This window comes from Carex rostrata, chromosome 19 (genome assembly GCF_964058835.1).
Source record: "Carex rostrata chromosome 19, lpCarRost1.2, whole genome shotgun sequence".
Lineage (NCBI taxonomy): Eukaryota > Viridiplantae > Streptophyta > Magnoliopsida > Poales > Cyperaceae > Carex > Carex rostrata.
In genome coordinates this window covers 3,761,267-3,776,731 of record NC_135936.1, presented here as the reverse complement: position 1 = coordinate 3,776,731, position 15,465 = coordinate 3,761,267, and the positions used below count along the sequence as shown (strand labels likewise).

Below are 15,465 nucleotides of genomic sequence, written 5' to 3'. Positions count from 1 at the left end.
TCTTGGATCACTGACCATATATATTTTGGTTTAGGTTCTGATCAACAATCCGGATCTAAACTCAAAGTTTGAGTTCGGAGGATCCGGACTCGTGTATCACGTTTGACAAGCTACCGTTGCTTGCGTTCATAGTGCATTAGCAAATGCAACAGGAATGAAGCCTGATTCGTTTTTCATTGTTAATTGCAAGCCCAGCAACTTTTGGGCTCTTTTTTCTCCCAGGGATTTGATTTGAGGCCCGGTTCTTTTACAAGGAACGGGCTGTTATCTTATTATTCAATAGCTAATAAATTGCACAGTTAAATAGGGAAACCATACGGTCCATACCACTTAGCACCTGACAAGGTGCGACCAAGAAGAAGAGAAATTAAAATAGTAGGTATGTTACGTTAGATAATTTAATTCTTAAAACTAATATTTTTTTCATGCTCTTCTATACTAATTAAGCATTTTGAAAAAAATAAATTATCAATTCCCTCAAATTTGCAAAATAGAAAATTTATTTTAGGAAATTGTTAAAACTTTAATATTTTTCTTCAATACATATTTCTTAACTAAAACAATATAACCTGAAATAGCCCAATACAGCAGCCCCTTTGGGGCTTAAAAGCTGCAACTGTTTCTTAACTATCAAAACTGGTACAAGGTACAAATACAATTCATGAATTAGATATTTAATAGTACAGTCAAGCCCATGTAAAAAATATACAAAATAAAGCTTAGTTGCTTATTTACCGTTTTGAAACTGGAACTATATGCACAGAAAAATCAACAGTCTCCCCGTCTTCTCCAGCCATTGTAACAGTTTCCAATTCTCTTTCTCCACTTTTCTTTTCCTCCCGGAAAAGACGCGCCACCTCATATTCACCGCGTAGAGGATATTCCTGTGGGTTCTTTCCTTCACAGTGAATCAAGCACCTCAGCACCTCTTTCATCGACGGTCTTGATGGCGGCAACTTCGCTGTGCAAACCAAACCTAATCTGAACACCTGAGCTACTTGATCCATATAAATTGGATCACGTATATGCTTATCTATGGCATCAATCAATCTATCTCTCTCTTGAAAACGGTGCCAAGCCCAATCTGCCAAGAAGGGGTGCTCTTCATCTCCTCCACTGGCTCTTCTACCGGTCGTCAGCTCCAGAAGGACCACACCAAAGCTGTACACATCTACCTTCTGATTTATTTTTCTTAGGTATTCACATTCTACAAAAAAAAAGAAAAAAAAAAAAGAGAGATTCATATTACATTAGAACTTGGGAGAATTAAGGTTGGCATGTTAAAATTGTGAAAGAGAGAGATCTTACCCGGGGCCATATATCCGTAAGAACCTGCTATTGCTGAAACAGTCTCAGGCTCACCAGCCTTAAGTAACACACGAGCCAGCCCAAAATCAGCAATTTTAGCTTTGAACTGTGGATCAAGCAAGATATTACTGGACTTGACATCTCTGTGCACGACAGGAGGAGAACAATCATGGTGCATGTGGCACAATCCTCTTGCTGCACCAACAGCAATTTGTAGCCTCGTCTGCCAATCCAACGGCATCCATTTACTCATCCTCCCCCTCCCGTGAAGCCACCGATCTAAGCTGCTGTTTTCCATGTACTCATACACCACTAACTTAGTTTGTGTGCTTGCAATGCAACACAATAATTTCACAATGTTGACATGCCTCATAGTTCCAAGGATTTGGACCTCCGCTTGAAATTGCTTCTCTAGCTTTGCTTCTGGTCTTTGACCACTCCATATCTTTTTAACAGCTAAAGTTCCATGGGTGGAGTTTCTGAGGCTGATCTTATAAACTGTCCCCGAACCACCACGCCCAATCAGGTTCTCCTCTGCAAGCCCATTGAGGATGTCGAGCTCCGTGAAATCCAAAGTCGAGAAGGGAGTTAGTTTCCATGATTCATGATCAAGGTAATCCTTTATCATTTTACGATATTTTCTTGCTATGAAAAGGCCACTGAAAGCTGTTCCTATGAAAGCAGCACATCCAACAACCACGAATGCAATAGCCACCTTCGAGAGTCTCTTAGATCTCTTTAGGATGTCCATATCATGGGAATTGTTGGGTTCATCAGGGGAATTAGGTGCATTGCCTGATTTGTCACACGAGGGGAGACCAAGCACATTTTTAGTTGATGTGCAGAGACCAGGATTTGACAGAAAGCTCTGAGCATATGGTTCTACATTGAAAGCACTGGGAACCATGCCTGTTAGTTGATTCACTGATAGGTTCAGGAACAGAAGCATCAGATGGGTGAGCTCTACTGGGATTGATCCGGAGAGGTTGTTTCCTGAAAGGTCAAGGATAGTTAGCATCTGGAGAAGCCCTATTGATGGAGGGATTGTACTGAAGAGTTGGTTGTGGCTAAGATTGAGTGTTACCAGGGAGCGTAAATCCAACATATTATATGGTATGAAACCTGTAATCTGGTTGTTGTCAAGGGACAACTCTTGTAATTGTGCGAAGTTGGTAAATGTTGTTGGGAGTTTTCCATATAACAAGTTATTTGATGCCTTAAAAACTTGAAGTTGGCCAGCAAAGGCTGGAATTTCACCAGTAAAATTATTGTTATATATTTCAAGTCGAGTGAGGTTCCAGGGTAATTTTTTAGGGAGTATACCAGTGAACTCATTGTCATGGATAATTATCTCAGCAAGATTTGCAATTGACCAAAATTTTGATGGTAACTCTCCAGAAAACCTATTTTTGTACAATTGGATACTCTTTAGCGTGTAGCAATCTGCGAGAGATGACGGTATCTCACCAGTAAAATTGTTATCAAATACGATAATTGACATAAGTTTATTCCCTGAGCAAAGATGAGGTGGTAATTGACCCGATAGTCTGTTATCATCTACTTCAAAATTCCAAAGACTCGAATAGTTCCCTAAATTTTCGGGTAATACCCCAGTAAGGTTGTTATTAAACAAGCGAATGTCAATTAACTTTGGCAGAAACCCAATGCTTGTTGGTATTTCGCCACTAAAAAAATTATAGTACAAGAAAAGTTTTGACAGATTTTTTAAAACACCAAACGTATCGGATATTGAACCTGTCAGTTTGTTTTCTGACAAATCTAGTTCAGATAAACCAAGGCAACGAATAGGACCAGTGAAACTGATCTCACCCATGAGATTATTTGAGTACAGGTATAGTTTCTGCAGTTTCTCTAGGGACCAAATCCAACTGGGTAAAGTACCATTTATTTGGTTATATGCCAAATCCAAGTGCACAAGCTCATTAAGTTTCGACAGGGCAATCGGAATTTCACCAATTGTGTTTGTTTGTGTCATCCAAAGAAATTTGAGTCTAGCCATGTTGCCAAACTCAGGCGGTATCTGGGCCGGTTTAAGCAAACCATTCCAAGCAAGAGAGAAGTGCTCTAAATTTTTCAAATTTGCAATCTCTCGCGGATAGGTGCCATTAAAAAGATTCCCTTCTAGGTGGAGTTCTTTTAATCCCACTAAACTATCAATGGAAGCCGGTATATCCCCCGAGAAATTATTTCCCGACAGATCAAGATAAGCAAGAGAAGAAGGCAATAACTTATCTATGTCTGTCGGAAGAGCGCCGATAAAGTAGTTCTGGGATATATTCAAGAATTGTAGGGAAGAGCAGTTGTGGAAGTCGGGGAAGGTGCTGATGAATTCGTTGTCGGAGAGGTCAAGGCGAGAGAGGTTCTTCAAGCGGCATATGGAATCAGGGATTGGTTTGTTTAGGTTTTGGTTTACAAGGTTGATTTCTGTAACGAAGCCTTTGGTGCAGTAAATGCCATTCCAGCTGCAGTGGTCGCCTGAAGTCGAGTTCCAGGTGATGAGAGCTGGAGGGTTGCCCCAAGTAGCCTTGATTTTGAGTAGGATTTGGGCTTCTGATACTTCCTGGCAGTAGGAACAGAGGAGGAAAGAAGTGGATATGAGGAGGAAGAGGAGACTGATGAAGTGAGGTTTCATTGTAATAGAAGAAGGATTAGAGAGGATTAATGATTGCTTCATGTTCGTTGGCTTTATAGTTTAACAACTCTCTAATGAGTGTGCATTTTATAGTCGTGTATTTTTTATTAAAGAAGAAAAAGAAAGAAGAAGTTATAGCCATAAGCATAAGTGTCATTAAGGTCTTCAGATACAATCCTATCTACTCCTCTGTATCAATTACCCAATTTTTCAAGATTTCACAATACCGGCCAAACATACATGATTGGACTCCCAAGTAGTGTAATGTATTTCCTTTGGAAAATTGGTCAGTGGTAGACAGCAACCAGGAGCTAACTATTCCTGTGCAACATTTGTTTTCTACTGTACTGGTGTTTAATTCTTTTGTAGAGGAATGTATTTCCTAAGGGCATTCCCTTTCCGTATAAATCATAGTAGAATTTTGTTAGGCATTTGTTCTAAGGGCCATTGCAAACTGAAAGGTACTTGTTTTTGGTACATTCTTGGTTTCCAAAATAATATTATTAATCCATGCCCAGCGGGAATAAACAGTATTCTGAAACACCACAATATTTTTCTTTATATAGAGTCAAAATAAAATGCTGCCCCAGATGCTGTATCAAAACAAAATTATTGCATCTAATGTAGCAATTTTTATGAAAGAACACATTTACCTTCATTTGTTCCCTGCCCGAATCACTGATATCTTTTAGATAAGTGATGAGAACCAAATAACAATCAAGAGAACAAGTCAGTCAATGGTCAAAGTCTTCCTGAACGCTGAGAGATGAGAACCAAGCAACGCAATTCAGCCTCACCAAGTTAGTTTTATGGTTCAGATAATCTCAGGCTTTTCAAGAGATAAAAATTTGCTTTTAATGTGGAAAATGACAGTCAATTGTCCAAGTCTTTTCTATTTTTACGACATCTCAAATATCAGCCTCATAATAATTGATTCTTTATCAAATTCTGTGATTGTGAATCACGTCGAAATCAAAATCTCCTGACCTAGGTCCTAAATACATGTAATCAAGCTATATATTTGGATTTTGGGCACTTGTGGATTTTGATGATAATTTAAACAATAGATTGATTGGCATCTCGATTTTGTTTTGTTTTTTCCTTTTTGTATCATAAGAATAGACTTCATGAATTGGATTAAACTGTGTTAATGTTTTGGAATTGGCGGTAAGAATGAATAAATCTGATTCTAAATACATGTTGTAAATTGATAGGCTAAGTAGAGTACTGGCATAACTCTATTCTATCGTATTTCATACATAGATGTAATGATGCAATATGAATCTACCTTAATATAAATCCCATGGCAGCTTCTGTCATGTTTTCCAAAAAAAAATGTATAGACTTCATTTTCATCTGCCATTAACCTTGCATTAAATTCAATAGACATTTCCTTTTTTCTGATTTTTTTCATACATTTTACTAGTGGTATGTTCATGAGTTAGTAAATTCGAATTGAGGCCCAGCAATTTGTGGGCTCTTTTTCTCTAAGGATTTGATTTGAGGCCCGGTCCTTTTATTATTATATAGATAATAAATTATACGTGCAGAGCTGTTCTTAATCTCACCAAACCTTTTGTGAGCTTGATTTCAAAACATCAAACAATAAAGAGTTAGGCTAATATGACACTAGTGTTATATCAAACTAAATAACACCACATCTTAAACCCTTAGATCTGCTTTAAGATTCGTACAAAATGAAGTTCTTGAACAGTAAAAGCGGATAGTACGAATCTTAAAGCAGATCTAAGGGTTTAAGATGTGGTGTTATTTAGTTTGATATAACACTAGTGTCATATTAGCCTAACTCAACAATAAATTCAAACCATTGAAATCATTATACTCATGAGTGAGTGATGTGTTTATATGTCAAATTTCGAGTTAGGTCAATCAGTTAGAAAATGAAGCTTTATCAATTCGTTTTAATGTGCTCATCTTTCATCATTTTTTTACTGTTTGACCTCATACTGAATTAATTCACAAATTTATAAATTTGACATTTAAGCGCATCATTTGTGATGTAGATTGTTTTCAACAGTTTGAAATCAATCTGATATGCTTTGAAATTGAGCTCACAAAGAGCTTGATGAGCTTAAAAACACCATAGTTCTACTCAAATTACACGAGTAAAATAAGAAAATCATTCCATTAGTCCATTAGCATCTGACAAGTTGAGACCAGAGACGAGGAGCCAAAATTAAAATAAATAGTAGGTTGTTACTTTAGCATTCTATAAAGTCTCTGGTAAATTTGAATTTTATTCTAACTCACGAAAAAGCCTGATCAGATCAGATGATACAAAATTTTGCATCCGGTACCAATCTTGGAAGCAAACAACGGACACCAGACATGGTCTTTAGAGTTTACGTGATACGGGTACAAATGAACATCGAATTTGATATAGATTCAATTTAACTAAATTTGATAGGGCTACTCGGTCCAGCCTGAAGCAAAAATTTCCAGGGATCCGGTATGCTTGATCTCATTTTTTGGCGTTCTTGCATATTATTGTAATGCTTATATAGTTATATCTGAATTATAATATAGGATAAATTTCGCCCGAGATTACTAAGCTTTGTATTATGTCACGAATTGATCACTCAACTTTGATTTGTCTCAATCAAGTCACTCAATTTTTCATTTATCTCAAATTGGCCACTCTATAACTTTTCCGTCCAAAACACTAACAGAATATGGTCATTCCGTGCAAAATACTAGTGGAATGAACATATTTCATCCAAAATATTAACGGAATAAGAATATTTCATTAGTATTTTGAATGAAAAAGTTATAGAATAACAAATTTGAGACAAATGAAAAGTTGAATGACTTGATTGAGACAAATCAAAGTTAAGTGATTAATTCGTGACAAAGTGTAAAGTTTAGTGATCTCTGAAGAAATTTATCTTATAATATAACTCTTTAAACAACTAATTACTGCATGCTCCTCTATATTAATTATTATGTGGTTAATCGTATTTAGTTATCATTATACAAGACTTGAGCATTTTGGGAAAAAAAAATCACCCCAAAATTTGCAAAATACAAATTTATTATATAAAAAGTCTCCTTTTAAAATTTTAATTTTATTTCTTTAATAAATATTTCTTTATCCGAGGCGAAGACCCAGAAACAACTAATTATTGTGAAATCTTAACTTGAAGTTATAAGTATTCCCATACCCCCCAAAAAACACCAATAAATGAACAACTACATTGCATCAATATATTGATTTTGATACATTTTCTTGTTTTTGTTTCCCCAATGAGATAATCTTACTCTGTTGTGGAAAGAGTTCTTTGTCCCGGTTTCTATTCCTCAAAAATTAGAGCAAGAACACAATCGATATCTAAAAGAAGCAACATACAGTATATGTTGCCTAACAAATATGGGTATGGCCAAGCATTCCGGTCCCCTAATAAATTGTAGTACTTGCCCATAAGTTTTCTGATAATTAGCAATTGCCCATCTTATACCGTTATATCCATCTCAAGGGAAAGTATCCTCTGCGTAGTTTTTTCATGCGGAGCTGTGCAGTGCTTTTAATCTGGTCCGTTTGTTTCGAATCGGACGGACCAGATCAGATCTTGCCCGAATTTTAAAAAAACTCAAAATTTGGTGAACCCTTAATCTAGTCCGTCCAATCCGAAATGAACGGACCAGATTAAAAGCGCCACACAGCTCCGCAGAGGATAGCGTTTCTCCATCTCAAAGGGTCTACCATGTGTATAAGTGTATTAAAAACAAAATGTGCAAAACATACTATTTGGCCAAAATGATATTTTCAATTTGATACCTTGCTATATATGATATTGAAGAACGACTTCTTAAAGGGAAAAATGTTTAAACAAATAGTCAAATAATGTCTCCCTCGCATACAAAGTAAAGGAATGAGCTTTGACTATATTGGTTGAAGCTCAATAAATAAATTATCTGTGGTGTTTTTGTGATTCAATCTTGTTTTATGTATTTTTTTGCTATATTTTTTAATGCCTGGATCATACTCAGACGGTTCGAAACACTCATTCCGACTTCAAAATAAATATGTATTAGTGCCCATTCCTTGATGCTAAGAATATACAATACCATATACTCTATTCATGTTACTAGTTTATGACAGCTGCTTAGCTTCCCATACAAAGTGCCACCGAGAACAAATTCTTCTATTCCAAGGGACCACAATACAACTAATAGGTAAATTTTAATTTATCACCTCCTCATCACCTCATGGTGTGAAATAGATTAATTCCCACGGCGCCCCAAAATTGAAATTTTTTTAATAAACTATAATTAATTAAATTAAATTTAGCAAAGCAGTATAATTAGTTATTTTTTTCAAAAACACAAAGATTGAAATGACCATTCGGTCTCCGCATTTGCTTTTTCTCCCAACAGAAATGACCATTCGGTCTCCAGATTTTTTTCACTTTTTCGTGGACACGGCCACAGAAGATCCAAATAACCTCTTTTTACCCCCAAACGAAATGGTCATTCGGTCTTGATAAAAAACTGAAAAAGTAATTTCAACTTTGGAAGTCTCTCAAGTCGCAACTTGGACTATCTATAGATAGTGATGGGTAAACGGGCCGGGCCGGGCGGTCCGGGCAAAATCCGGGCACGGGCACGGATAGCCACGGTCACGGGCGCCACGGGCACACGGGTACAACGGGCCGGGCGTCACGGATTTTTTTTTCAAAAATCCTGCCCTGCCCGTTTAATACCCGTGCCCGTCACGGGTTCGGGGGTAGGACGGTCCGGGTACCGGGGGCCGGGCGGTCCGGTCCGGACCGGTTTTTTTTTTTTTTTTTCTGTTTTTTGTTTCTGTTTTTCTGTTCTGTTTTTTTTCTTCTGGTTTTTTTTTCGGTTTTTTTGTTCTGTTTTTTTGTTCTATTTTTTTTGTTCTGTTTTTTTTTGTTCTGTTTTTTTTTCTGTTTTTTTTTTCTGTTATTTGTTTCTGGTTTTTTTCGGTTTTTCTGTTCGGTTTTTCGGTTCTTTTTTTTTTGTTCTTTTTTTTTTTCGTTTTTTTGTTCTGTTTTTTTGTTCTGTTTTTTTGTTCTGTTTTTTTTTTGTTCTTTTTTTTTTGTTCTGTTTTTTTTGCTGTTTTTTTTTTGCTTTTTTTTTCTGTTTTATTTTGCTGTTTATTTTGCTGTTTTTTTTTGCTGTTTTTTTTCTGTTTTTTTTTTTTGAAAACCAATAAATTATAAATTCAAATTCATACCAATTTAAACTCATTTGACATGGTTGTATATTTGAACTCAATAATTTTTGTTATAATAAAATATAAATAAAAAATTTCTTAAATCAATTATTTTAAAAATAATTAATCTCTTATTTTAAAACAATAGATTAAAAAATAAAAGTTACCCTCCTCTTTTATTTCGGGCTTGGGACCGGCTATGTAAAATAACATAGGCAGAGTTCTAACTTTTTTTTTGTTAGTAATTTTTCGTTAAAATAAATAATTTAAAAACTAATTGAAATGTTTAGAAATTTATTATTTAAAAAATAACCATAAAAATTAAAGATGTTAGAAATATATACCGACACTACATATCTAGAAGTTCGCATTCCTATACCATTGTTCGCTCTCTTCTGCACCGTCTGAATCCGAATTAGCCTCGCCCTCGTGCCGCACCTCGGTACCGCTTTCTTCAGTATTGGCTTCGGGTGATGATTGTTGTTGAGGCAGATGTTGCGTGCGCTCTTCAGCATCAATCCAGTCTTTCAAGCACACAAGTCTCTCAAAGACATGTGCACCCAACTTACTGCGTTTATCAGAGAGGATCCTGTTCGCCGAACTAAAACAACTTTCAGAAGGGACGGTTGACACCGGCACGGCAAATACATCACGGGCCATCATCGCCAGGATTGGATAGATCCTTGCATGCCTCCTCCACCACCCCGATGTCAACATCTTCAGGTTCATTGAGCATCGCCGTATAGCTCAATATCTCGTTTGTGGATGTGTGCGGTTGGCTCTCCGACTGGAAATCTGCTAACAATCCACCACTGCTAGTAAAAATAACAGAAAAAAAACATCTTTGATTAACCTATTAAAAATAAATCCGAATTTCAAAAATAAAATCTAATCTATTCAAAACAAATCAAATTACTTCACATATTCAAAAAAATAAATCTAACATCTTTGATTAACCTATTAAAAATAAATCCGAATTTCAAAAATAAAATCTAAACTATTCAAAACAAATCAAATTACTTCACATATTCAAAAAAATAAATCTAACATCTTTGATTAACCTATTAAAAATAAATCCGAATTTCAAAAATAAAATCTAACCTATTCAAAACAAATCTAATTACTTCACATATTCAAAAAAATAAATCTAACATCTTTGATTAACCTATTAAAAATAAATCCGAATTTCAAAAATAAAATCTAACCTATTCAAAACAAATCTAATTACTTCACATATTCAAAAAAATAAATCTAACATCTTTGATTAACCTATTAAAAATAAATCCGAATTTCAAAAATAAAATCTAATCTATTCAAAACAAATCAAATTACTTCACATATTCAAAAAAATAAATCTAACATCTTTCATTAACCTATTAAAAATAAATCCGAATTTCAAAAATAAAATCTAAACTATTCAAAACAAATCAAATTCCTTCACATATTCAAAAAAATAAATTTAACATCTTTGATTAACCTATTAAAAATAAATCCGAATTTCAAAAATAAAATCTAACATATTAAAAACAAATCTAATTACTTCACATATTCAAAAAAATAAATCTAACATCTTTCATTAACCTATTAAAAATAAATCCGAATTTCAAAAATAAAATCTAACCTATTCAAAACAAATCTAATTACTTCACATATTCAAAAAAATAAATCTAACATCTTTGATTAACCTATTAAAAATAAATCCGAATTTCAAAAATAAAATCTAATCTATTCAAAACAAATCAAATTACTTCACATATTCAAAAAAATAAATCTAACATCTTTCATTAACCTATTAAAAATAAATCCGAATTTCAAAAATAAAATCTAAACTATTCAAAACAAATCAAATTCCTTCACATATTCAAAAAAAAAAATTTAACATCTTTGATTAACCTATTAAAAATAAATCCGAATTTCAAAAATAAAATCTAACATATTCAAAACAAATCTAATTACTTCACATATTCAAAAAAATAAATCTAACATCTTTCATTAACCTATTAAAAATAAATCCGAATTTCAAAAATAAAATCTAATCTATTCAAAACAAATCAAATTACTTCACATATTCAAAAAAATAAATCTAACATCTTTCATTAACCTATTAAAAATAAATCCGAATTTCAAAAATAAAATCTAACATATTCAAAACAAATCTAATTACTACACATCTAACAAATCTAATATAAACTAAATAAATCTAACAAATCTAACATAAAATAAATCTTATAAATCTAATTACTTAACAAATTTAATAAATCTAACATTCAATAAATATAACAAATCTAATTACTTAACATTGAATAAATCTAACATAAACTAAATCTAACATTCAATTTAAATTCTAAATTGTTTCTACAAAAATAAATCTAACATTCAATATTTCAATCTAGCAAAATTTAATCTAGCAAAATTTAATCTAGCAAAATTTAATCTAACAAAATGTAATCTAACAAAAATTAATGTTACCTTTTTAATTTCGCGAGAAAATCTTCGAGAATACCTTCGTAATTCCATTTCCGTTTGCGTGTTTGCGTTTGCGTATTTGTTAAATTAACAACTATTTTTTTTGACAATAAAATTAAAATTGGAGAATAATAAAAATATTGAGATTGAGATTGAGAGAATGAGAGATGAAAATATTGAGAGAGATGTGAAAATTTGTAAGGAATGGATGTATATTTATAGAATTTTGTTTGGAGGAATTAAAATTTGAATTAAAAAAAAAAAAAAATCTGAAAAAAAAAATGGGTAGGGGTCCGGGTAGAAAGTGGGGATGTGGGGCATGGGGGGAATGGGGGGGAGAATTTGAGTTTAAATTTTGAATTTTAGACCAAAAGTAAAAAAAAAAAAAAAAAAAAAAAAAAAAAAAAAAATTCTGCCACGGGCACACGGGTTCACGGGCACGGGCGTCACGGGTACGGGTTACGGGTACGGGGGTTCGGGTTCTCACGGGCATTTTTTCAAAAAACCGGGTCCGGCCCGTTTAATACCTGTGCCCGTGTACCCGTGCATACCCGTGGCACGGGCACGGTCCGGTCCGGGCACGGGCACGGGCGGACCGGTCCGGATTGGGTCCCCGGAGACATTTACCAAACACTATCTATAGAGACATGAACGTGTGACCTTTATATGTACAATCTGGTATCTCACCGAGTTACTAGCTTATTTGTACTTTTAACTGTATAAATTAATTCTGTAATAACGGGAAAGTATTTAACTTTGGAAGAATTTCTCCTTTTTTTTATTAAAGTAAATCTGAAAAAAAAATTCAGTACTTTGACATGTAAGCGATGGATGAGATTGTATTTGTAATTTAATAAAAAATCTGTTATAGTCCAAAATTAAAAAAAAAAGATTAATTAGCTAAATTAAAATCACGCCTAAAATAATTTTTTATTTAATTTAATGGTTCATCGAACGATATTCGATTTATAAAAATTTAACGAAACTAAAATTTCGGAAATAAATGATTATAGGATTAAAGATTCTAACTCAAGATTTAGAAATAAAATTATAGAACTTATAAAAATAAATTCGGACTATTCGAGAAAATTCGAGAATTTAATAATTGAAAATGTAATCATTACTCATGAACTATTAGAACATGATTAATTAATAAAATTTGGTTTATTGATAACGAAAATAATCGAATTATAAATTACTATATATTATATAAGATTTAACACTAAACTATAAGATTTATAAATGAATTATATTTATTCGAGAGATTCATAATCTAAGAATTAAACACAAATCCCGTTAGAAATATAGTTATTATAAATTGACATGTATTAATAAATTAATTAATTAATTAAGTTAAAAGATTGAAGAATAAAATTGCGAATTATTCGTGCGAATTAAACGAGAAATTTTACGAAGATTTGAATCGAAACCTTACAGCCGTAACGAATAATAAGTTATTGAAAACCAAATTGAAATTCAAAATTTGTTTGAACCATTTGATTCGATCCAACACGATTCTTGAAATCATCACAACCTCTACTATTGAATTAAATGGAAACTTGAATTAACCATATTTGATAAAGGGTTCGGATCTGCCCCTCACCCTCTCCATAACCCCTTTTTACCCCTTTTCACTTGTAATGATTACATTTTCTGTAAACGCTCATACGAAAAATTGTGTATCCCCAAGCCGAAATGGAAACCCCTTTACCCTCTTCCTACACAGTTGGCCACACAAAAAAATTGTGAATAAGTAAAAAAAATGGTGGAGATCAAAAGACCATTTCGGTACGGGAAAAAAGCAAATGTGGAGATTGAATGGCCAGTTCGGTCTTTGTGGTTTTTGAAAAAAAAAACTAATCATACTGCTTTGCTAAATTTAATTTAATTAATTATGGTTTATAAAATTTTTTTCCAAAATTGCCTTCAAGCTTTGGGAACTGAAGGTCAGCTCCAGCGTCCATTTCAACCTTGCCTTCAACATGGAGAAGCTTTTCCAAGGTCTTTCTATTCCAAGGAAACTGGAGGCCAGCTCTTACGGAGCGGGAAACAGCTTTTTTTTAGAGCCCATCTTTCCCCCAGCGGTTCCCTTCTTGCCCTTACCTTCAGCAGCAGCGCTCATTTCAAGCTTTGAAGGTTGTAGTAGGTTTGAGATTTTCAAGGAGATATGAAGGTTGAGAGTTGTAATATCTCCTTGAAATATCTCCAAACCTTCATATCTCCTTGAAAATCTCAAGCCTACTACAACCCCAAAGCTTGAAATGGATGTTGCTGCTGAAGGCAAGGGAAAGAAGAGAGCCCGCTAGGGGGAAGGTGGGCCTCGGAAAAATGTTGTTTTCGCTCCGTAAGAGCTGACCTCCAGTTCCCTGTTGGTCGTATTAGGCGCTACTTGAAGAATGGCCGGTATGTGCACCGTGTGGGTACTAGTGCTCTGGTCTACCTGGCCGCTGTTCTCAAGTACCTTGTCGCTGAGGTAATTATACGGAGCACGTTCTTTTACCATATATTTGTTTAACTTTTCATTTTTAATTTTCCTATTCAAGTAGTGGTTACTATAAATGTTTTTATTTTTTCAATAGGTGCTGAAAATGGCTGTGCATGTTGCCAAATATCACAAGAGGAACCGTATTATACCACGCCATATTATGCTAGGGATAAGAAAAGACGACGAGCTTGGAAAATTGCTTCAAGGTGTGATGATTTTTGATGGTGTTCTACCAAACATTAATCATGTGTTGTTTGCCAAGATGATCAAGAGTGAAAGCCAAGAGAACACAGTTCCCAAAAATCTCCTTCCAAGAAAGCTGCCAAGTCTCTTTAGAAGGCTTCATGTTGAAATATGTCGCCGATGAACTAGGTTGTTTTTGTGGGTTTTGAAAGTAGCGACATATTTCAATCTCAACCCTTCTAAGGAGACTTGACAGCCTTTTTGGAAGGAGATTTTCGGAAATTGGTGTTCTCTTGGCTTCCACTCTTGATCTTCTTAGCAAACAGCACAGGGTTAATAGAAATCACATGTTGTCACTTGAAGCTGATTTGGTGCCCTTTCCTATCGTAATAACAAATCAATGTCAAATTGTTATTTCATATGGTGAATGGTTTGTTATTTCACATGTTGTCACTTAAAGCTAATTCCCACAATGCCCCATTTAGGTTCTTATTTTTTCTTACCTTCTTTTAATGACCCTACATTTTTTTATTTCAACTAAATCTGCCTAATCCTTCCAAAAAAAAAAAATTTGGAAATAATCCCCTCTCCAATTGTATAGATTTAATTGATAAATTTTTATCACATTTGAACTGTCCATTTTCGATACAGAGGTTCATATCGAATCCAATTGTATAATTATTTCTGACTATGCATACTATTTAATTTTAACGATAAAAAATCAAACTCAAGACTAATCGTTTGTTCTGAAATAGGCAGCCCAATCTTATCATCTAAGAATTTTTGTATTTCTTGAGAGAAATCTAACCCGGAGAAGGATGACGAGAGAGGGGAAGCAAATCTGCTGCGATTCCTAAGGATCGTAAGATTATGCGATTCCAATTCCAACCATTCATTTATTGGAATGTATGAATCTCAAAAGTAATTAATTTTTGTGTACGAATCTCAAAATATATGAACAATTTTTGTGTACGAATCTCAGAATATATGAACGGTTGAGATTAGAATCGTAAGGATCCTGCAATCCTTTGAAATCGCAGCAGATTTATTTCCCGAGAGAGGTGCATCAGTGCATGAGTGCAAGGAGCAATATCTTTTAGAGAACGAGGGTCAACCGGTCAAGTCAATTTTTAAAAAAAAATTAATCTAATTTTCATGAAACAGATTGATGGA

General features: G+C 34.1%; 1 protein-coding gene and 1 pseudogene across 1 annotated transcript; one reads left to right on the top strand and one right to left on the bottom strand.

Annotated features, from left to right (window-relative positions):
• Positions 1-639: 639 nt before the first annotated feature.
• Positions 640-3,995, bottom strand: LOC144571709 (uncharacterized). Its single transcript, XM_078321070.1, has 2 exons — positions 1,309-3,995; positions 640-1,207 (listed from the first exon to the last, which is right to left on the bottom strand). Exons 1-2 carry the CDS (start codon positions 3,959-3,961, stop codon positions 732-734), a joined length of 3,129 nt encoding a protein of 1,042 aa, XP_078177196.1. The 5' UTR covers positions 3,962-3,995; the 3' UTR covers positions 640-731.
• A 9,890-nt stretch (positions 3,996-13,885) lies between these two features.
• LOC144571930 (putative histone H2A.5 pseudogene) lies at positions 13,886-14,445 on the top strand (annotated as a pseudogene).
• Positions 14,446-15,465: the final 1,020 nt, after the last annotated feature.